This window comes from Palaemon carinicauda, chromosome 33, assembly GCF_036898095.1.
Source record: "Palaemon carinicauda isolate YSFRI2023 chromosome 33, ASM3689809v2, whole genome shotgun sequence".
In the NCBI taxonomy this organism is placed as follows: Eukaryota; Metazoa; Arthropoda; class Malacostraca; order Decapoda; family Palaemonidae; genus Palaemon; species Palaemon carinicauda.
This window is the reverse complement of record NC_090757.1, coordinates 72,277,339-72,301,947: the sequence shown is the minus strand read 5'-3', so window position 1 is coordinate 72,301,947 and position 24,609 is coordinate 72,277,339. Positions and strand designations below refer to the sequence as shown.

Here is a 24,609-nt window from a genome sequence, read left to right as displayed (position 1 = left end):
TCCCTCTCGGGTCTTTCTCTACTGAGATGAACTGTCTTAGTTTGGAATGACCCTTAACCAAGGTAAGGTTGGATAGGACCCTCTGTCCTTCCCTTCTCTTTTTCCGTTCATTGTGTCAGTCGTCTGCATCCTTGCCTAGCCTAGGTTGGGATGAGGAACTGACGTGGTCTCCTGTCGGCCGGCAAAGTGTGCCGACCGGCAGAGACCATTACTGTGAGTGCTGCCCGGTCCTTTCTTGGTCCCTCTATCGCTGCCGTCTGAAAATTCAGTAAGCAGCGGTTAGGAAGCTTGACTTAGTGTCTTCCCCTTCCTTTCGGCACTCTTTCGGGTGCCGGGCTCAGAGACTTATAGTCTCTTAACCCGGCACTCACTCTTTTGTCTTAGTATGTGTTGTCCTTGCCGGCTGCCGGCCTACAGGCCGGCTGTCGGTGGGGAGGGGTGTTCTCCAGTTCTCTTGCTGTCGGTCGGCGTTGGGTGTATACCTTTGCCGGCCGGTCTATTGCTCATCTGCCGGCCACTACAAGTGGGGCCGGCAGCCGAGTGCTGCCTAGTGTGTGGGGGCTAGCCGGCAGGGTTTGTTTACTGCTGCCGGCCGGCCCGCGACACTGCCCAGTCAGCCGGCCACTAAGTATGTTGGCCGGCAACTCTGTGCAAACCGGGTGGCTACGGTCTGGCAACCACTGCCGGCCGGTTCAGGCATGGGTTCTGGAGTTCTCCCCAATAAAGGTGATCTGAGGTTGTGTACTTGAGATCTACCTTTCCAAAACAAGGGGGGGGGGTGCTGAGCGGCAGTAGCCGGCTGGCACACCACCCTCAGGTACTGTATCAGTCCTCTCTTGGTGGTATATTCAACCAAAGGAGTTCATGATGTAGTAGGTTACAACACTGTCTTTTCTATCTTACTTGTGTTACTGGTATAATCACCTGGTGTCGCCTTACAAGGATAAAAGATAATTCTTTTATTCCTGGCCAGAATGGTATTATTTTACCTTAGGTGTGAGCTACACCTAATTTCCTTTGGAAATACGTTCTCTGGTTATTCTAGTAAAGACTAACTATGTGACTTGGCCGGTGGGCTTCCACAGGTGTTTGTGTGGGTTTCACAAGTAGGTGTCTTTCCCTTATTCTTTTGTTGAATACTCATTTGTTACATGTGAATTAAAATTCACTTGATATTCATGGAAATTTTTCTTCTTTTACAGGAGGAGCATCCGAAGTGTGATAGTGTCTTCTGCAATGTCCGCAGTAAGAACTTTTGCGGACATACCTCGTGTAGGAGGCACGCAGCTTGTGCAGCCTCCAATGATGAACATCGTTACTGGGATCCGCAGGTATGTGCTGTATGTACTAACCTGCTATCAGAGGCTTTTGAATCCCCTAGGTCGGCGGAGTCAAGAGATGCAGCGAGGGAGAGGCTTCGTGTATGGGTAAGGGGTTTTCAGAAAAACACCACTGGACCTTATCTTCCTAACGAGAAGATGAGGGCATACCTTTTCCCCAAGGCTTCCCCTGATGCTGTTGTTCCCCAGCCTCGGCCGGAGATCCCTCTGATCCAGATCCCAGTGGAGGAGGATGTCGCTGACGCCTTGCAGGACATCCAGTTGGACGACAAGATGTCCGACTTGTCTGATCGTGCGGAGCAGGATCTCCTCGCAGAGGGCGAGGAGCAAGATCGAGATCCTATTGCTGTGGAGGAAGAGGTTCCCGTTTCATCAGACGTGCCGGTTCAGGTCCCTGAACCTATCCCCTCTACCTCGTCCGCTCTTCCAGCAGAGCTTGGACAGGCTCTCTCTTCCATCGTTGGTATGATCCAACAGATGCAGAGGGAGAATAATCAGAAGGCCGCTACTTTGGAGCTCCAGATGCAGAAGATCACAGCATCACGTGGACCTCCAAAGAAGCTCAACGTTAAGGACCTTCCTCTGTGCTCGGATGCCAACCCGTGGAGATATGCCGAGCACATGCCGATGACGATTGGGAAGATCGTCATGTCGGAGAAACTGGGTTCAGTTCCCCTTGAGGAGGTGGAATTCTGGCCCAGTAGAGGGGCCTACCCGGACTGCTATGTCCGTTTGAAGAAGGAGCCGGCTTCGAAGGAGGAGACGGAACCAAAGGAAGTGATTATCCTAGATCACTCCAAGGCTCAAGCCACCTTGACAGCTGCTTTAAAGGAGAGGGGGTTCTCAAACTCGAAGGTTGCCGCCTTGAGCAAGAAACACCCCTCCTTTGTATCCTCCCCAGCTAGGGCCTTCCCCTTTATGCAAAAGGGGTTTGCGGCCGTCATCAAGGCAGTTGAAGCTGGCAAGCCGTGCCCGTCCTTGGAGGAATGTAAACCTCTATCGCTGGCATTGCCAATGGATAACAAGGACTGGAAGGAGGTGCACCTTACTTTCTCGGTTGGGAAGTTAGACGCCGACATTGCAGGACAGCAGTTCGGCGAAAACCTTCCCAAGTTGTCGGAATTCCTTCTTCGGAGGGAATTGGACACAAAGGAGCGCCTGGCAGCCTCGATGTCTCTCCAGACCAACATGGAGACGATGGCTAGCGACCCCAAGATGCCAGAGATGTTCATGGTTATGGCCAAAATCCATCTGGCCACAGTAACCAAGGACCTCTATTGCTTTGTGAAAGCAAGGAGAGCCTGTAGGGAGTTTGTGTTTGCCTCGGCCACAGTGAGGCACGAACCCAAGAGGCTAATTTCATCTAACATCTGGGGTAAGGATCTCTTTCCCAAGGACGTGGTCAAAGAGATCGTGGACAAGGCCGCCACTGAGAACCGCAATCTTCTCCTGAAGTGGGGCCTGTCCCTTAAGAGGAAGTCTTCTCCGGATGAGGGCCCTCAGCCGAAAGGAAAGGCGAAGAAGTCAAGGTTTTCCTCCCGTCCAGCCAAGTCCTTCAAACAGCAAAGACCACAGCAGCAACAGCCAGCTTTGCCTCCGGTTCCACAACTGGTAGCCCAGACCCCGACCACCTTCCAATGGGTTCCCCAAGCAATGTCATCAGCTTCCCCTGCATTCAATCCCGTGTTCGAGGAACAGTCGACCACGTTTCGTGCAAGACCCAGAGGAGCAGCTAGAGGGTCATCAAGACGCCCCTCTAGGGGACGAGGATTCAGAGGTGGTCGCGGCCAGGGAGGCAAGACTGCAGGACAGTCAAAGTGAAGTGTCGCCGGTAGGTGGGAGACTTCAGTATTTCCGGGATCGCTGGACCTTCGATCCCTGGGCCCACAGCCTTCTCAAAAATGGACTGGGTTGGAGTTGGTACAGTACTCCGCCCCTGTGCCCTCAATTTTTCCAACACTCCACCCCCGTTTTGGAGGAGTACATCCAAGATCTGTTGGAGAAAAAGGTGATCAGGAGGGTAAAGTCCATCAAGTTCCAAGGGAGGCTGTTTTGTGTTCCCAAGAAAGACTCGGGGAAACTCAGAGTCATTCTGGACTTGTCACCACTCAACAAGTTCATAGTGAACCACAAGTTCAAAATGCTAACGTTACAACACATAAGGGCCTTACTGCCCAAGAGGGCATATACCGTCTCCATCGACTTGTCAGACGCATATTGGCACGTTCCAATAAGTCGTCGTCTCTCCCCCTACCTAGGATTCAAGCTACAACAAAAACTTTACGCTTTCAGGGCGATGCCCTTCGGACTAAACATAGCCCCAAGGATCTTTACGAAGCTTGCGAGCGCAGCTCTCAAACAGTTACGCCTAAAAGGGTTCCAGGTAGTAGCCTACCTGGACGATTGGTTGGTGTGGGCAGCATCCAGAGCAGAATGCTTGCAAGCTTCCCTACAAGTGATTCAGTTCCTGGAATATCTAGGCTTCATGATCAACAGAAAGAAGTCTCGTCTTTCTCCAGCTCAGAGGTTCCAGTGGTTGGGAATTCACTGGGATCTAGTGTCACACCGTCTTTCCATCCCGATGTCAAAGAGGAAGGAAATAGCAGGGTCTGTCAGGAGACTTCTAGGTTCCGAGAGGATATCAAGACGCGAACAAGAGAGGGTTTTGGGCTCTCTTCAGTTTGCATCAGTAACAGACCCTGTGCTAAGAGCACAGCTAAAAGATGCAGCGGGAGTATGGAGAACCTTTGCATCGAAAGAGCGAAGGGACGTAAAGAGACCGGTCCCACTTCGGCTACGTTCTCTTCTCAGACCGTGGTCTCAAGCCAGTCGTCTAAAGAGGTCTCTACCTCTTCAGCCACCCCCCCCCGTCAGTGACAATCCACACAGACGCCTCAAAGGTAGGGTGGGGGGGTCACTCCCATCGGAAAAAAGTGCAAGGAATCTGGTCCAAGCTATTTGGGACCTTTCACATAAACTTTCTAGAAGCTATGGCAGTACTTCTGACCCTGAAGAAAGTATCCCCACGTCACTCGATCCACGTAAGGTTGGTACTGGACAGCGAGGTGGTTGTGAAATGTCTGAATCGGCGGGGATCGAGATCCCCACCTCTCAACCAGGTGATGTTAGCCATATTCCGACTGGCGGAGAAGAAGAAGTGGCACCTGTCAGCAGTTCACCTTCAAGGAGTCCGGAATGTGACCGCGGACGCTCTATCCAGGATAACACCGATAGAGACAGAATGGTCCCTAGACGCAGGATCATTCTCTTTCATCTTGAGTCAAGTCCCAGAACTGCAGATAGACCTCTTCGCGACGAAGGACAACAAGAAGCTGCCGAAATATGTGTCCCCATATGTGGACCCCGCGGCAGAAGCAATAGATGCGATGTCCCTCGATTGGAACAGATGGTCCAGGATCTACCTGTTTCCCCCTCACAATCTGATGTTGAGGGTCCTCAACAAACTGAGATCCTTCAAGGGAGTAGCAGCAATAGTGGCCCACAAGTGGCCGAACAGTGTATGGTTCCCTCTGGCTCTGGAACTACGACTGAAGTTCCTACCGCTCCCGGACCCAGTTCTGTCCCAGCAAGTCCAGAAGTCGACTGTCTTCGCTTCATTACAGAAGACCCGAACCCTGCAGCTCATGATTTTCTCTCCCTAGCGGTGAAGAAACGGTTCGGAATCTCGAAAGATAGTATCGACTTCCTGGAAGAATACAAGTGTAAGTCTACTAGGAGGCAGTACGAATCTGCATGGAAGAAATGGGTAGCCTTTGTCAAAGATAAGAACCCGCACGAGATCTCTACGGAGTTCTGCCTATCCTTCTTCATTCACCTCCATGAACAGGGGCTGGCGGCGAACACAATTTCTACATGTAAGTCAGCTCTAACAAGACCCATTCTATATGCCTTCCAGGTAGACCTCGCTAACGAAATGTTTAATAAGATCCCAAAGGCCTGTGCTAGGCTTAGACCATCAGCTCCTCCAAAGCCTATTTCATGGTCATTAGACAAAGTCCTTCATTTTGCCTCATTACTAGATAATGAGGAATGTGCGTTGAAGGACCTGACTCAAAAAGTGATCTTCCTTTTTGCCCTTGCTTCTGGGGCCAGAGTTAGTGAGATTGTGGCCCTCTCGAGAGAGGAGGGCCGAGTTCAGTTCCTGGATGGGGGAGAACTGAACCTGTTTCCGGACCCTACGTTTCTCGCTAAGAACGAGTTGCCCACCAACAGGTGGGGTCCCTGGAGAATCTGCCCTCTGAAAGAAGATGCATCTCTATGTCCCGTAGAATGCCTTAAGGTCTATCTTCGTAGAACTTCAGACTTCCATGGGGGCCAACTATTCAGAGGAGAAACATCGGGCTCGAATTTATCTTTAAATCAACTTAGGGCGAAAATTACATATTTTATTCGCAGAGCGGATCCTGACAGTTCACCCGCAGGTCATGATCCGAGGAAAGTTGCTTCATCTTTAAACTTCTTTAATTTTATGGATTTTGAACACCTTCGTTCATACACTGGCTGGAAGTCTTCCAGGGTATTCTTTCGCCACTATGCTAAGCAAGTGGAGCAGCTAAAGAGGTCTGTGGTAGCAGTTGGTTGCGTCGTTAACCCTGCTGTTTAACTCTGCGAGGAACAGCGGAATCATTTGGGACTTGGATTCTTGGGTGAATAGTTAGTTATATATGTTGATATAACTGGTAGTGTAGGCTCTCAGAGCCCACAATGACTGTTCCAACGTGATGGTGATGGTAACATAAGTACAGACAGGGTGCCAAGCGTTTGCCAACGCTATTGTCAGCAAAGTAGTAACATGGACGTTAAGTTGGATACCGGGGTATGTGTAAGTGACACATATGTTTTCTTTCAGATAATCATTCATCCATGCACTACAGTACTTGTGAAAATTGTTGGTCATCCACCTAGCATATGTACATATTTATGGTGACCATACCTATTTATTGTTTCTCAATAAACTTGTTCTCGGGAACCTTGCGTCTCCTTCACCTATATTTTTTGATTTCATATTGTTTTTGAGCATTTAGCCTATGTATATTAATCGGGGATATCTATAATAGCCTATTCCTTAATGCAAAGCCTGGATTATACTGGCTTATACTTTCCTTAGCAATAAGGACTCCACCCCTTTCTGAGGACGGTGGTAGTAGCAAGTTTAATCCTACGCAGATATAACCTTTTGTCTATTCTTACTTCGACCAGGGTGCTGGTCGGGACTTTTTCTTTTGGATACGGTAGTCCCGTAAGACTTCGCTTCATATAGAGTGAGACCACTATATGGTACTGGCTAGCGAGTGATTCATACATAGGTATATGTACTCTTCGTTCGTTTCTAGAGTCTAGTAGGACTCCTCCCTGTAGGGGGCAGGAAGCACTCTCATGGCTTATGATTAGTGAAAAGATGTATAACGGTAACATCTTAGGTCTGTCAGTCAAGTTGACTAAGAAACACTCTTGAGGAGTACGGCACGTATTGAGAATCCACAGATACAGTAATGCTCTGGTATACTTCCATCAGGACGACATGGCTTGAGCCCAAAAAACGGATTTTGAGCGAAGCGAAAAATCTATTTTTGGGTAAGATAGCCATGTCGTCCTGATGGACCCGCCCTGCTCCTTTTCAAAATAAATATGAGTGAAAAGGATAGTAGGACCCCTCCCTACATACAGTATCTGTAGCACCTCGTGTATCGCTACAAGGAATACAGATGGCGCCGTGAGCGGCGCAGGGCACGCTTTCGAAGCGGTGAGGAGGGATGCCTTATGAACGGCTCCCCCCCTTTCTTATCGTTTTCGTTTTCTTGCCATTTTACCCCTACGAAGTGTTAACTCTATTCGGGGTATAGATTGCTATGAGGCGTGTCAAGAATACGTCCACTGATATTTACGATATCCCTAAGGTCTTTTTTAGGGATACTCGCTCCAGGAGTTAGAATTCTGGGTACCTGAAGGTAAATTCTCTGGGAATATCGCTGTAGTTGTAATATACCCTAGGAAGCTGCCTTTAAGGAACTTCCATCAGGACGACATGGCTATCTTACCCAAAAATAGATTTTTCGCTTCGCTCAAAATCCGTTATATATATATATATATAAATTATATATATATATATATAGATATATACTGTGTGTATATATATATATATATATATATATATATATATATATATATATATATAGATAGATAGATAGATAGATAGATAGATATATAGATATAGATATATATATATATATATATATATATATATATATATATATATATATATATATATATATATATATATACAGTGGTACCTCTACATACGAATTTAATCCGTTCCACAACCGACTTCGGATGTAGAAAATGTTCGGATGTCGAAACGAATTTTCCCATAAGAATACATTGAAATAGGATTAAACCGTGGTTGAGCCCAAAAACCTATGATAACTCCTTAATAAATTACTACACATAATTACCCATGAGAATAATGCACACTAAATTAGATAATAGACATGTAAAAGAGAATAATTATCAAAAAATTATAAATAAAAAACGGGTTTTTAGCGTCACTTTACCTTAGAAAGTTCAGCGCAGGTGTTGTTGGTTTTGCTACGCAGAGAGGAGACGGACGGGCGGCGAGGAGGTAGAGAGGTTAACTACGATAAACGTACACTACCGTAACTTATTCTAACTTACACTAAGTGAACTTTAACATAACTTAGCTTATTTATTTTTTTTATTTTTATATTTTATATTATTTTTTTCATTTTCTTTTTTCTTTTTGATGATTAATTTCAATCACTTTCACTCTCTACACTTAAAATTGATTGAATTTCTTTCGCTTCACTCTTTGCCGTTTTCTTTGAACCACTTCCATCCTCTTCATCACGAGTTCGCTTCGTAGTTTTTTAAAGAAACTATCGATAGATAGTTGCTTGGTACGGCTTTTCAGAATGTTTCTAAAGTGAGTTAGGCAAACATCATCGAACTGCGCAACTACACGACACCTGCAATTTTTTTGGGTGGTATTTGTCGATGAAGTCGACCACGTCTGGATATTTTCCTAACACCTCTTTTATTTGCGCCGAAACTAACACATGTTCTACCTCCTTGATCCCTTCCTCGTCATCACTCATGTGCTCAGACATACCATGGAGTTCCTTGAGCTCCTCTGTGGTAAGTTCGTCGTGATGTTCGGCGACGAGTTCCGTGATGTCATCTGCGTCGACCTCCAGACCTATGGACTTGCCAAGGGAGACGATTTCCTCTTCGTCTTCCGCTGCACCCACCACGGGATCAAAACCTTCGAAATCTCGGGGAGAAACTGCATCAGGCCACAGCTTCTTCCAGGCAGAATTGAGGGTTCGTCAAGTTAATCCCACCCAAGCCTGATCTATGATCTTCAAGCAGTGCACGATGTTGAAGTGGCTCCTCCAAAATTCATGCAAAGTTAAGTTGGTGCTTTGCGTGACATTAAAGCACTGCTTGAATAGGTGCTTGGTGTAGAGCTTCTTGAAATTCGAGATGACTTGCTGGTCCAAGGGCTGGAGGATAGAGGTGGTATTCGGTGGAAGATACAGCACCTTTATGAACTTAAATTCATCGAAGATATCATCTTCAAGTCCGGGGGGATGAGCGGGTGCATTGTCAAGGCCTAGCAGGCACTTTAAAGGCAATTTCTGCTCATGAAGATACTTCTTCACAGAAGGGTTGAAAACTTGGTTAACCCATTGCACAAAGAACTGCCTAGTGACCCAGGCCTTCGAGTTGGATCGCCAGAAAACATGAAGCTGGTCCTTATCCACGTTGTGTGGCTTAAAGGCCCTAGGGTTCTCAGACTGGTAAACCAGTAAGGGCTTGACTTTAAAGTCCCCGCTAGCGTTGGCACATAAGGCAAGAGTCAACCGATCCTTCATTGGCTTATGCCCAGGCAATTTCTTCTCTGGGCATCTTCTTCCAAAACAGCCCAGTTTCATCACAATTAAACACTTGCTGCTCTACGTAGCCTTCTTCCAGCACAATCCTTTCAAAGTTCTTGACAAAGTCAACTGCAGCCTTTGTGTCCGCACTAGCAGCCTCTCCGTGGCAAAAAACTGAATGAATCCCGGACCGTTTCTTAAATTTCTCAAATCAGCCACGAGATGCCTTGAAATCATCTGAGGAAGGTTCGGTTGAACTCTCCCCAGCATCACCCCCAGAGCTCTCCTCCTTCAAGTCCGTGAAGATGGCGTGCGCCTTCTCGCAGATGATGGTTTCGGTGATGGTGTCGCCAACAATCTCTCTGTCCTTGATCCAGATTAGCAGAAGTCGTTCCATCTCTTCTATGATAGGGCTACGGCGATTTGAAATGATGGTGATCTCCTTAGAAGGTTTCACTGCTTTAATGGCTTCCTTCTGTTTCAGGATTTTCGAGATCGTCGACATATTACGGCCATATTCTTTAGCAAGTTCACTCACGCGGACGCCACGCTCATGTTTTTCAATAATTTCTTGCTTTAGTTCTAAAGAAAGCATTTCCTTCTTCCTTTTCTCACCACTACCACTACCACTTGCAAAACTAAGCCTTTTAGGACCCATACTTAACGTAAATTACCGTAAAAGGATGCACGTAAAAAATCACGATTAAAACAGTACAGTAATAACAGAACGCAAAGGGCACAACCGCACGAAGCCGACGAGAACAGAGGACTGACCCAAGCCACGCTAATTGAGGGTCCCTCCGAGGTCGAAGTGCTGCCTTCTATCGGCGGAAATAAAAAACACATCCGGCGCTATGAGTACCAACTACGCGTTTACTTCGGGTGTCGAAAAAAAATTCGGGTGTAGAGTAGGAACGTGTTCGAATTGTACTTCGCGTGTCGAAAAATTTGGATACAACTGGTACGACGAAAATTGCTTACTTCGTGTGTCGAAATAAAATTCGGGCGTAGAGTCAAAAATTTGCTCAAATTTTACTTCGGATGTTGGAAAATTCGGATGTAGATACGTTCGTATGTAAAGGTTCCACTGTGTATATATATATATATATATATATATATATATATATATATATATATATATATATATATATATATATATATATATATATATATATATATATATATATATATATATATATATATATATATATATATATATATATATATATATATACTGTATATATATATAGTATATGTATATATATATATATATATATATATATATATATATATATATATATATATATATATATATATATATATATATATATATATATATATATATATATATAAATAAATAAAAATATGAATATATATATATATATATATATATATATATATATATATATATATATATATATATATATATATATATATATATATTTATATATATATACAGTATATATATATATATATATATATATATATATATATATATATATATATATATATATGTATATATATATATATATATATATATATATATATATATACTGTATATACATATAAAACATTACATGAATGTTTAAATATATAAAAAAACAGAAGTAAGTAAACCATAGAAAAGTCAAAGGGCAGTAAAAGAAAAAGTTGAGCAGAGAGAGAGAGAGAGAGAGAGAGAGAGAGAGAGAGAGAGAGAGAGAGAGAGAGACGAACGTCTACTCTCACCAGGTGTGTGTGTGTGTGTGAGTGGGGTGGCTAGCTATCCCTCCTACACCACCGCTAACTAGCGGTAGGGTAGTTACGCCTCAATAAAAGTCGTATGGCTAGTCTTCCCGCATCGCCGAAAGTATATTCCCTATAAATAGCGAGGGTTTGTATTAAGTGACAAAATAATAAAAGATTTGGGTTGATTCAGCTGAGAAAAATGCAAATTACTTTTTAATTTTGTTATTTGTTCCTATGTGTATACAAACCTATCATCATCATCATCTCCTCCTACGCCTATTGACACAAAGGGCCTCAGTTAGATTTTGCCAGTCATATCTACCTTTAGCTTTTAAATCAATACCTCTCCATTTATCTTCTCCTACTCCATGCTTCATAGACCTTATCCATGTAGGTCTGGGTCTTTCAACTCTTCTAGTATTGATAGTGAAGTCAAAAGAAAATCCAGGAATGACTGGAGAGAATACAAACCTTTAGTCCTTGAAACTTGGAGACTCACTCATTGATGGGAGGAAGTCCCATAAAACCAGACTGAAAGACGCTTTCTTTTGTAGAAATATCATACTTCCTAGAATAAGACAGGAGATTCAACAAACCTCCTAGTATATGCATATAGGGATTTAGAAGCTGTTAGGGCCTAGGCTTTAGAGGAACCCAGTATATGGTCACAAAACTTTATTTTCCTAAAAGCAAGACGATGTCAGAAGTATTAAACCAGACACATCAAGAAATTTTTGGTAAGGCATAAACCGTTCCCCAACCTTTCCAGGAAAATGAAGGAGCTGTGTCTTGACAGACAGTTTGCAATGTAATGGTGGTGGCTGTGACCTTCCCTCGAGAGGGAAACAAAAATCTATAGAAGTGGCAATCTTTCTACATTTCCTCTAGACTTAAGCGAAGGGCATTACTATAGATAAGATGAATACTTGTTTCATGAGGGAGAGTTTCACAATTACTAAGCAGCCACCTCTGGAACCAAAAACTGGGGTCCAAGAGTTTGTAAGCAACATCCCCAAGATACAGAGAGATGATGATGATGATGATGATGTAGATAGCCATGTTCCAGATTGTGCTATTTTCAATCTCCTATGTAAAGAACAAAGGTTTGTATTCGTGTCGCAACAATTACTAATTAAAATATTCTACATACAGTATCTCAATATGGGAATACAGTAAACAAAACTGCAAAATTGGAATCCACGGAAATCGAAGGATTACTGCATATGTAAAGGAACATATTATTGGTTTGTTAACCTAGAATGAGCAGCACAGATGAGTGACTTTTCAGAAAAAAAAAGAAGTTTCTGAACATGATAGAATTTCATACTGTCTGGAGTTAAATGTAAGCTCTAAAATTGTCATGTATTCTATGAATATTGCAATAGTGTAAAGTAATGTACATCTGACAACACTGGCATTGACTAGGATGCACTAGTATGAGATGCTACTCCAATATCTCTGGATAGTTAAAATAAAAAAGAAATAAAAAGTTGCATTTTCAAGTAGAGTGCATTACACAGATTTACATATAATCCCATTTCCGCCAAACCTTTTTCCACTCATTTGTTTAATCACTGTTTAGACTCTTTATGCACAACATTAAATTTACCAAAATACTAAGTAATTTCTGTTCCTTAAAATTCTGATGTAATCTAATTAGAACATTAGATTAAAATTCTGGAATCTCACAAGGCTAATACCAAAGAACTGTATCGGTACTTGATTGGAAAATAAAAACTGGAGCAAAGAAAGAAAAAAAAATTTGATGGCTAGATGAGAACAGTTCAAAAAATGTGGAGGAAAATACATGATGAAATCAAATTAAATTGGGAATATAGGTATAGTATGCAGCACAAATCCTTTACTATTACCTATCAGGGGAAAATTAAGGATTACATATAAAGTACTCTGTACAAGAAGAGCACCTATGATTTAGGTTGATTATAGAATAAAAAAAAATCACTTCATATTGTAAAAGCTTCAGTTGAAAAACACAAACAATAACTAGAGGTGTAATTGAAGGAATGAATATCAAAACGGAATATTACACTAAACATAAAAAGGGAAGCATGAAGAAACTATATAATTCTATTAAGATATCTTGCGATACTTACTTGATGAAGCCATCTTCGATGATTTATCACGAGTATGACACTTTCCGAAACTCTGCAAATAATAAAAAGTATGATATTTCTACAATAAAAAAATTTCAAACAAGAAGTTGCTGGTACACAGCTATTACAATACAAAATTTCAAGAAAGCAGTTGCTGGTACACAGCTATTACAATATGACAAATTCGAAGATAATTTGTATTTTTCCTAACCATACAAACCTTAGCTATTTACAAAGGGTATTACTTTTAGCGCAGCTGAAATGACGAGCCAATAGTTTTTAACGAGGGGTTAATTACCCCCGCGCTAGTTAGCGGGGGGTGGGGAAGGGTAGCTTGCTACCCCTCCCCCCTCCACACACCGGTGACTTGCTTCACTTCACTTAGAGGTAGGACTTGACTTGGGGGTCAGGGATGGCGGGCACATATGTGTAAATAGCTAAGGTTTGTATGGTTAGGAAAAATACAAATTATCTTCGAATTTGTCATTTGTTCCGTAACCGAAATACAAACCACGCTATTTACAAAGGGTGACTTACCCCTTAGGAAGGGTGGAAAGTCCCCAGCCTTACTGACTTCGGCTTGCCCGGGGGCTCGATCCCTCAGTGAGCAGCACTAGAGAGAGGGAGCCCCTGTACCTCACAGGTTCCTAGCATCGCTAGGAACGAGTGGCCTACATAAGCAGTGTGAGGAGGAGAGTGTGACTCGTCCTATGAAGTTGACCTTGAGACCTTCAGATAGGAATTCTAGGATAGGACGTTCCCCATACCACCTCGTCAGGGTATGGGAGACGCAACAGTATTAAGCTTAATACTAGGAGCACAAAGAAGCATGGGTTACCTGCAGAGGTCGAGGTCAGCTATGCGAGGACCAGGATGCTGCTTCCCCAAGAGAGGGGAGAATGAAGAAAGAAGTAAGGGTCAGACATACTCTTTCATTCACGCAGACTAAGACCGGGTAACAACGCCCTCAACCTACTGCTACTTGTCCAAAAAGGAGCCTGAGGTTAGACCAGCTGTTGTGCAGCCACCACAGGGCCGATAGAGAACATATCGAGGCTCCTGTGGGTCACGTCTTGCAGGTAGTGGGCTGTGAAGGTCGTTTGACGCTTCCAGACCCCAGCTTGAAGTACCTGCGTTACAGAGAAGTTTCTCTTGAAGGCCAGGGATGTAGCAATACCCCTGACATCATGGGCCCGAGGGCGACGTGACGGAGGAGGGTCAGGATTCAGGGCATGGTGGATAACCCTTCGAATCCAAGCTGAGATGGTGTTCCTGGTGACCCTCCTCTTTGTCCTGCCTGTGCTCACAAACAAAGCTCGCACATGAGGACGGACTGCAGCCGTTCTCTTCAAGTAGTACCTCAGACACCTCACTGGGCATAGTAGCAGCTGGTCTGGGTCGCTTGTTACAGAACGGAGACTCACGATCCTGAAAGAGTCGAACCGAGGATCCGGCACTCCAGGATTCTGAGTCTTGGCCACAAACTCAGGGACGAACCTGAACGTTACCTCCCCCCATCCCCTTGAATGGGCGATGTCGTACGAGAGACCATGAAGTTCACTAACTCGCTTGGCCGAGGCCAAGGCGAGTAGGAAAGCCGTCTTCCAAGACAGGTGGCGATCGGAGGCCTGGCGTAATGGCTCGAAGGGAGGTCTCTTGAGAGACCTGAGGACTCGAACCACGTTCCAAGGAGGGGGTCTCACTTCCGACTGGGGGCAGGTAAGCTCATAGCTACGTATGAGTAAAGAGAGTTCTAGCGACGAAGAAATATCCACGCCCTTCAATCTGAAGGCCAAGCTTAAGGCTAAGCGATAGCCTTTCACCGCCGAGACAGAAAGGCACATTTTTTCTCGCAGATACACAAGGAAGTCCGCTATTGCTGGAATAGTGGCATCGAGTGGAGAGATACCCCTTCCACGACACCAACCACAAAAGACTCTCCACTTCGCTTGGTAGACTCCCTCAGAGGACCTTCGCAGGTGCCGAGACATTCTCTCCACAACCTGTTGCGAAAAGCCTCTCTCCGTGAGGAGACGCTGGATAGTCTCCAGGCGTGAAGCCGAAGCGAGGCTACGGCCCTGTGAGGGACACCGGAGTGGGGTTGTCTGAGAAGCTCGTGTCGTGGAGGAAGCTCCCTTGGGAGTTCCGTCAGGAGTTGCAGAAGGTCCGGAAACCATTCCGCGTGATGCCATAGCGGAGCTACTAGAGTCATGGAACAGTTGACCGATAGTCTGGTCCTGTTGAGCACCCTTCTCATCAGACAGAATGATGGGAAGGCGTACACGTCGATGTTGTCCCACCGTTGCTGGAAAGCATCTTGCCAGAGTGCCTTGGGGTCCGGGACTGGTGAGCAGTACAGGGGCAGCTTGAAGTTCAAGGCTGTCGCGAACAAGTCCACCGTCGGGGAACCCCACAAAGTCAGGACTTTGTTGGCTATCTGAGGATCCAAAGACCACTCGGTACTCACTATCTGCGAAGCCCTGCTCAGACTGTCGGCGAGCACATTCCTCTTGCCAGGAATGAAGCGAGCTGATAGTGTTATCGAGTGGGTTTCGGTCCACCTCAGAGTCTCTACTGCAAGATGGGATAGCTGTTGCGAAAAAGTGCCTCCCTGCTTGTTGATATAAGCCAATACCGTGGTGTTGTCGCTCATCACCACCACGGAGTGACCCGCCAGGGACCGTTGGAACTGCTGAAGAGCCAGAAAGACGGCCTTTAATTCTAGCAGGTTGATGTGTAGGCACTTTTCTGATTCTGACCAAAGGCCTGAGGCCCTCTGGTTCAGAACGTGCGCCCCCACCCTTCTTTTGACGCGTCCGAAAACAGAGTCAATTCCGGGGGGAGGACGAGAAGACTCACTCCCTTCCGCAGGTTCTCGTCGGCCAGCCACCACCGCAAGTCCGTCTGTTCCAGAGACCCCATTGGGATCAGAATGTCCGGGGAATCGGATCCTTGATTCCACCGGGACTTGAGCCGCCATTGAAGGGATCTCATCCTGAGGCGGCTGTTTGGAACCAGACGGGCCAGGGAGGATAGGTGGCCTAAGAGACGCAACCACGATTGGGCGGGGAGTTCTTTTCGCCTGAGGAAAGGCTCCGCCACCCTCCTCAGCCTTGCTATCCGGTCGTCTGATGGAAAGGCTTTGTGGAGATTGGTGTCTATTAGCATGCCTAGATAAACCAGTCGTTGGGACGGCTGCAGAGAGGACTTCTCGAGGTTTACCACGATCCCCAGATCCTGGCAAAGATCCAGAAGCCTGTCTCGGTGCCGAAGAAGGGTCGACTCCGAGTCTGCTAGGATCAGCCAATCGTCTTGGTAACGAAGGAGACGAATGCCGTTCCTGTGCGCCCAAGATGAAATCAGGGTGAACACTCTGGTGAACACCTGAGGAGCTGTGGAGAGACCGAAACACAGCACCTTGAACTGGTAGATCTTGTTGTCTAGGCAGAATCTCAGGTACTTCCTGGAAGACGGATGGATTGGGATCTGGAAGTACGCGTCCTTTAGATCCAATGTACACATAAAGTCTTGTGGTCTCACCGCAAGTCTGACCGTGTCTGCTGTCTCCATGCTGAACCGGGTTTGTTTGACAAACCTGTTCAGAGCTGAGAGATCGATGACGGGCCTCCAGCCTCCAGTAGCCTTCTTTACAAGAAAGAGTCGACTGAAGAAGCCTGGGGAGCCGTCCACGACCTCCTGGAGAGCACCCTTCTCGAACATGGTCTCGACTTCGGCCTGAAGGGCCAGCCCCTTTGCCGATCCCATGGCATAGGAGCTCAACGACACTGGATTCGCTGTCAGGGGAGGTTGAGATGACGTGAACGGGACGCGATAACCTTGGCCGATCACTGAGACCGTCCAAGCATCGGCCCCGTGTTGTTGCCACCTGCGGACGCAACGCTGAAGGCATCCCCCCACAGGTGGACACGCAGGGGGACTGCCACCCCTAGGGCTTGCGGCCGCGGCCGCCATCCCTAGGAGTCTTGCCTCCCCTGGAGGACTTACCGCCCCTCTTGACCTTGGCTGGAAAGGGCTGGGGCTTAGACACCACTTTCTTAGCTGCCGGTGCCTGTTTGGGAGCCTTACGAGGCTGTTGCTGCTGTTGTGGCGGGGCTGGAGGCTTATAGGGCCGAGTTGTAAGGGCCCTGTGGAGGAGGGAGTCCGTGCTGGATTTCCTCCACCTCTCAGCCGTTCGCTCCAAGTCTTGAGGCTCAAACAGGCTCTCCCCCAGAAGGGAAGCATGTCGGAGCCTACACACATCTACGGCGGGGACCTTCGGATGGAATCTCTCGGATACAGCATCGCGACGCTTCAACACCGAGTTGGCCCACAGGGTGGTAACCTGGTGCGCCAAAAACTCGATGGAGCGGGTGCCCGAGAGCAAGAAGGTCTCTAGGGCCTTCCTATTGGTCTCCTTGGACAAGTCCTCCGATCGCAATAGGATGCCCAGAGATCCTAGCCAAAAGTCCAGCCACGAAGTGGCCTACATGGCACACTTAGCGACCTTCTCGTGGTTAAGGATCTCTGCCGCCGAGAACGACACCTGCTGGGCAGAGAGTTTCTCCAGGGGAACTCCCTTCGCCAGCTCCTCCACAGAGTGATGGAGAGGAAGAGCGAGGTTGTGCTCACCCAAGATCTCGAAATACCTCCTCTGCTGAAGGCGAGGAGGAGGGATAAGCTTGTTCCCGGCAGTGGAACGACTGGAGGAGGCAAGAAGTGCGAGCTGAGCGTTGGCCCTAGCTCTGGCACTCTTCAGCCCCCGAGACCAGGGCAGAGCTGCACTGGTCTTAGGGGCCTTCCGAACGTCAAACACTTCATCCAGAATCGTGTCTTTGCCTTCACGGGGGGCGATGACTGGATCCGTAAGTCTGTTAAGTGACCTTATCAGGCTTAGGACCTGCCAGAAGGCATGTTCGGACTCTTGCTGTTCTCCTCCCTGCGGGCTGGCAGCTAAGTCTCCTGCCCCAGGAATCTCTTCCTGGGGTGATACGTGGACATTCCCCTGGATAGTCGTGGGTTCCTGACGAATCCTTGCAGAGGATTTAGGGACGGTCTTGGAATCCTTGGGTTCCCTCCTGGGAGGGATACAGGATCCCAACAACGAGGTTCGAGGGGCCCCTTCCTCACGAGACGATTCTCCTGCCTGAAGCGAAGTCTCCCCCCCTGGTGCCGAGGGGAAGACTACCGCCCCACTGGACTCACCTGAGGACGGAAAGGCCTCGTCCACGGGAGAAGGAGAGAGTACTCGTGCAGGAGAAGGGACCTTCGAGACCGACCTCTTGGGAACCAACTTCGCCCTAGGGGAAGTCACCACGAAGTCCACTCCTCTCTTTCTCTTCAGCGTAGGAGAGACAGCCGCTGGTTTGTCACCCTGGCCGGCGAGTGCTGGTTTCATAACCCTCACTAACGCCCGTGCCAGCGGACCAAACCAAGTCTGCTGCTCCAAGGACACAGAGTCCGAAATCCTCGCTAAAGAGAAAGGGATCGGGCGATCCTTTGGAGTGGACACGACGGTACCTGCCTGAAAAGAAGGTGGGGAAGAATGCTGTACTGACCTGTCTTCGTCCTGCACTACCAACCTGTGCTTGGATGGAGGTGATCCCGAGTGCCGTTTAGGAGCACGCGTCCCTGCTGCTACCACTGGCTGTGGAATTCGCCACGAACGATGGTCGCACGAGGGCGAATGGTCGTGCGAAGGCGAATGGTCGCGCGGAAGTGCGGGCGAGCGATCGCGCGGGCGCGCAGGTGGATGATCGCGCGGGCGCACAGGCGAGCGGTCGCGCGGGCGCACAGGCGAGCGGTCGCGCGGGCACGCAGGCGAGCGATCGCGCGGGCGCGCAGGCGAGTGGGCGCGAGGGTGGACAGGTAAATGAACACGTGTCCGAGGCGACGAACGCAAGCGTTGGCGCGACGGCGAGGGATCGTGCTGCCGCGTAGGTGAGGAAGATCGCTGGCGATGTAGATCCACAGGCGATCGATGACGAGCTGGTGAGTGCAGTCACTCAAGTTGGCGATGGCGCGATGTGGTATGTCGATGCACTGGTGTGCGATGGTGAGCAGCATGCGCAGGTAAATGACCGCGTAATGGTAAGCGATGGCGAGCAGCATGCGCAGGTGAATGATCGCGTGGTAAGGTGCGATGGTGATCAGCATCCGCAGGAGGGCGATCGTTCAGGGTTGTGCGATGAGGAGCAACATGCGTAAGCGGGCGATCGTTCAGGGTTGTGCGATGGCGAGCAGCATGCGCAGGTGAATGATCGAGTGATGGGGTGCGATGGTGATCAGCATCCGCAGGAGGGCGATCGTTCAGGGTTGTGCGATGAGGAGCAGCATGCGTAAGCGGGCGATCGTGCAGGGTCGTGCGATGGCGAGCAGCATGCGCAGGAGGGCGATCGTGCAATGGCGAGTGATGGCGAGCGACATGTGCAGGCGGGCGATCGCGCGATGGCGAGCTAGAAGCTGGCGAACCATGTTCCTTCAGGAGCGTTGGCGAACGTCGGCGCGTTAGTTGTCGCTGTTGAATAGGCGATACTAAGATCGCCTGTGCGCGCTGGCAAGCAGGTGAACGCTGGCGAGGAGGTAATCGCTGGCGCGTAGGTGATCGCTGGCGAGCTGGTGATCGCTGGCGAGCAGAAGGTCGACGCATGTCCTGTGAGAGGACAGGTGGTGCGGCGCGTTCACGAGCAGGAACGGGAAGATCGCTGGCGCGTTGGCGAACATGTGTTTCTGACACACGCGCAGCACGATGTTGCGTAGCCACAGGACCAGGCAGATGGTGAGCAGGGAGTTCAGCAGGAGCTAAAGGGTGGTCAGAGACCGCAGGGCGATGGTCCTCAAATGAGCGCTGACGCTCGGAAGAGAGCTGACGAGCAGGAGAGCGCTGGCGAGGGGGGCGAACATCAGGAGAGAGCCGACGAGCAGGTGAGCGTCAGCGAGCAGGAGATCGTCAACGAGCAGGAGAGCGCTGGCGAGCAGGAGACCGCTGGCGAACAGGTGAGCGCTGGCGAACAGGTGAGCGCTGGCGAGCAGGAGAGCGCTTGTGTGCTAGCACTGCTCGCGTAAGGGAAGAATCCCTTAGCCCCGAAGGGACCGTTGCCCGTCGGGTGACGAGTTCTCCAGAAGGCGAAGATCCGGCAGGAGATGGTGAGCGGTCTGCAGAGAGGTTCAAGGAGGGCGGAGCAGTAGGTTGAGGCTGACGAGGAGAGTCCCCCCCGGAGGACGAAGACCCAAAAAGGCGTCTCTTAGTCCCCCTGTAAGGGGAAGGAGGCCCTTGTGGTGTAGAGGGCGGTGAGCCTTACGGCGGAGGCGGCCTCGGGGGAGATCGTCGGGACCATCGGTCCTCCGAAGGGGAGTCTCCGTCAAAACACTTCCCTCAGAAGGAAGCTGAGCAGCAGTCGAGACCGAAGGACTCACTTCCCTCTTCGAAGGATGTACGGAAGGAGGAGGAGAGCCTTGAGCACCATCACCAGCAACCAGCACCTGCGGCGGAAGGCCCAGCCACGTCGGAGGCCTCTGTCACCACGACGTCGACAATAGACAGAGGGTCTACCTCTGCTACCACCGGCGACTGCTTAACAGCGGCCCCCAACGAGACAAGGTCAATAAGAGCGACCCTGGAGGGCAAGCCCTTAAGCCCCAGGGACGACCAAATCTGTAAAAGATCATCACTGGATAAAGCATTATTAATAACCTCCCCCGGAGGAGGAGGGGGAACCGCCTCGCTATGGGAGGCGACGCCCTCTCCCCCCACCGAAGGTAGGGAAACAGAACAAGGGCCTGCGCTCCAACTCGGACGACTCTCCTTAGGAGGCGGCCGAGGGGGAGCTTCGGAGGAGGTTTGGGCGGCGGAAGAAGAGTCCCGAGAACCTTCCTCCTTCAAGGCTAACCCCGGAGGAGAACGGTCTCTCTTGGACTTCTTCTTACGCCGACGGCCAAACCTCTCCCACTGGGAGGCAGACCACTCCCTGCACTCACGGCACATGTTATCCTGGTCACACCGTCGGCCCCGACATTGAGGGCAGAGGGTGTGTGGATCCGTATTAACGTCCGACATGAAAGTCCCACAAGGACGGCCGGCAACTCCAGGGCATGTACGCATAGTAAAGAAAATAACTGAAGGTCAACTTCCAACCAACACACACGCTGAAAAGAAAAAGCAGAAAATTAAAGGCTGTCACGAAGGCGATGAGCAGACACGTCTGATCACCGCCGAGCCAAAAGTGAAGTGAAGCAAGTCACCGGTGTGTGGAGGGGGGAGGGGTAGCAAGCTACCCTTCCCCACCCCCCGCTAACTAGCGCGGGGGTAATTAACCCTCGTTAAAAACTATTGGCTCGTCATTTCAGCTGCGCTAAAAGTAATACCCTTTGTAAATAGCGTGGTTTGTATTTCGGTTACGGAACAAACAAAATTTCAAGAAAGCAGTTGCTATTTACAATACAAAATTTCAAGAAAGCACTTGCTGGTACACAGCTATTACAACAAAAATTTCAAGAAAGCAGTTGCTGGTACACAGCCATTACAATACAAAATTTCAAGAAAGCAGTTGCTGGTACACAGCTATTACAATACAAAATTTCAAGAAAGCAGTTGCTAGTACACTGCTTTTACAATTCAAAATTATTTAAATCCACATGGAATTAGCATAAAATGACAAATTTGTAGATAATTTGTAATTTTCCTAGCTATACAAACCATAGCTATTTATTAGGGGTTATACTTTCGGCGGAGCTGAAATGACGAGCCATTAAAATTTAGTGAGGGTTAACTACCCACACCGCTAGTTAGCAGGGGGGGAGCTTGTTACCACTCCCGTTCACACACCTGTGATTTAGTCACTTTGCTTGGAGGTAGGACTTCAAGGGGGATAGGGATGGCGGGCAAGTTTGTATAAATAGCTAAGGTTTGTAAAGTTAGGAAAAATACATATTATCTACGAATTTTTCATTTGTTACGTAACTGGAATACAAACCACGCTTTTTATTAGGGGTGACTCACCCATTAGGAAGGGTGGATGTCCCTGCCAATCTGGCTTTTGGCTTTGCCCGGGGGCTCCTTATCTGAGTATGTTAGTACTAAAAAATAAGGAGTCCCTGCCCTCGCTAAACCTTGCTACGCAAGGTCCGCGGCGTCCGCGGCCTATGCAAGATGACAAATTCGTAGGTAATTTGTATTTTTCCTAACTATACAAACCTTAGCTATTTAATATGGTAATTACTTTCGGCGTAGCTGAAATGACGAGCCATTAGAATTTTGATGAGGGTTTACTGCCCCACCGCTAGTTAGCGGGGGGGTAGGGAGGGTAGCTTGCTACTCCCCACCCCCTCTCACACACCTGTGCTGAGTTCACTTTGCTTAGAGGTAGGACTTCACAGGGGATAGGGCTGGCGGGCAAGTTTGATTAAATAGCTAAGGTTTGTATAGTTAAGAAAAATACAAATTACCTACGAATTTGTCATTTGTTCCGTAACTGAAATACAAACCACGCTAATTAATATGGGTGACTCAACCCTTAGGAAGGGTGGTAAGTCCCGGCCAGTACTGGCTTTTGGCTTTGCCCGGGGACTCAATATCTGAGCGTGTCAGTACTCAACAATAAGGAGTCCCTGCACCTCGCTAGCACCTTGCTATGCAAGGGCTGCGGCCTACGTAAGCTGTGTGTGAAGGTTTGAAGAGTGACTCGTCCTAGGAAGTTGACCTGAAGTCCTTTAGATGGAAACTTTAGGCTAGGACTCTCCCAATACCACCTCGTTAGGGTATGGGGACGTGACAGTATTAACTTAATACTAGGAACACAAGGAAACATGGTTTACCTGCAGTGATTTGAGGTCAGCTGTGCAGAGAACCCAGGATGCTGCTTTCCGCAAGAGAGGGGAGGATGAAGAAAAGAATAAGGGCCAGACATACCTTTTCATTCATGTAGACTAAGACCGGGTAACAATGCCCTCAACCCTCTGCTACTTGTCCATTAAGGAGCCTGAAGTTTAAACCAGCTGTTGTGCAGCCACCACAGAACCGATAGAGAACGTATCGAGTCTCCTGTGGGTCACGTCTTGCAGGTAGTGGGCTGTGAAGGTCGTCTGACGCTTCCACACCCCTGCTTGTAGAACCTGTGTCACTGAGAAGTTCTTTTTGAAGGCCAGGGACGTAGCTACGCCCCTGACATCATGTGCTCTAGGGCGACGTGATGGAGGAGGGTTAGGATTCAGGGATAGATGGATTACCTTCCGAATCCATGCCGAGATGGTATTCTTGGTAACCCTCCTCTTCGTCTTCCCAGTGCTTACAAACAATGCCTGCACTTGGAGACGAACTGCAGCCGTTCTTTTAAGATATAGCCTCAGACTCCTTACTGGGCACAGTAGGAGATGATCTGGGTCATCTGTTACAAAACGGAGACTCGAAACCTGGAAAGAGTCGAACCGTGGGTCCGGCACTCCCGGATTCTGAGTCTTAGCAACAAACTCGGGGACGAATCTGAACGTTACCTCCCCCCATCCCCTTGAATGGGCGATGTCATACAAGAGACCATGAAGTTCACTGACTCGCTTGGCTGAGGCCAAAGCTAGTAGGAACACCGTCTTCCAAGTCAGGTGGCAATCTGAAGCCTGGCGTAATGGTTCGTAGGGAGGTCTCTTAAGAGACCTGAGAACTCGAACCACGTTCCATGGAGGAGGTATCACTTCCGACTGAGGGCAGGAAAGTTCATAACTTCGCATGAGTAGGGAAAGTTCTAGCGAAGAAGAAATGTCCACTCCTTTGAGCCTGAAGGCTAGACTTAAGGCTGAGCGATAGCCTTTCATTGCCGAGACTAAAAGGCGCATTTCTTCTCGCAAATACACGAAGAACTCCGCTATTGCTGGAATAGTGGCATCGAGTGGAGAGATACCCCTTCCACGACACCAACCACAGAAGACTCTCCACTTCGCCTGGTAGACCCCTGCGGATGACCTTCGCAGGTGTCCAGCTATCCTGTTTGCAACTTGTTGCGAAAATCCTCTCTCTGCGAGGAGATGCTGGATAGTCTCCAGGCGTGAAGTCGAAGCGAAGCTACGGCTTTGTGAAAGATGTTGGCGTGTGGTTGTTTGAGTAGCTCGTGTCGTGGAGGGAGTTCTCTCGGAAGTTCCGTTAGGAGTTGCAGAAGGTCCGGAAACCATTCCGCATGATGCCATAGCGGAGCTATTGGGGTCATCAAGAGATTGACTGATATTCTGGTCTTGTTGAGTACCCTCCTCATCAGACAGAACGGGGGAAAGGCGTAAAAGTTGATGTTGTCCCACCGTTGTTGAAAGGCATCTTGCCAGAGTGCCTTGGGATCCGGGACTGGGGAGCAGTACAGCGGAAGCTTGAAGTTCAACGCTGTAGCGAACAGATCCACAGTCGGGGAACTCCACAAAGTCAGGACTTTGTTGGCTACTAGATGATCCGAAGACCACTCGGTACTCACTATCTGAGACGCTCTGCTCAGATTGTCGGCAAGCACATTCCTCTTGCCTGGAATAAAGCGAGCCGAT

General features: G+C 48.3%; 1 protein-coding gene across 3 annotated transcripts in view; it reads right to left on the bottom strand.

Moving 5' to 3' along the window:
* LOC137625983 (omega-amidase NIT2) overlaps nucleotides 1–24,609 on the bottom strand; it is a 164,974-nt gene that overhangs the window by 101,418 nt on the left and 38,947 nt on the right. For 2 of the 3 annotated variants that reach the window (XM_068357063.1, XM_068357064.1), the window contains exon 2: nucleotides 13,099–13,150. In XM_068357063.1, coding sequence (XP_068213164.1) covers nucleotides 13,099–13,111 — 13 coding nt within the window. In that variant the 5' untranslated portion in view covers nucleotides 13,112–13,150. The remainder of the gene's footprint in view (nucleotides 1–13,098; nucleotides 13,151–24,609) is intronic. The other variant, XM_068357065.1, reaches the window with a different exon arrangement.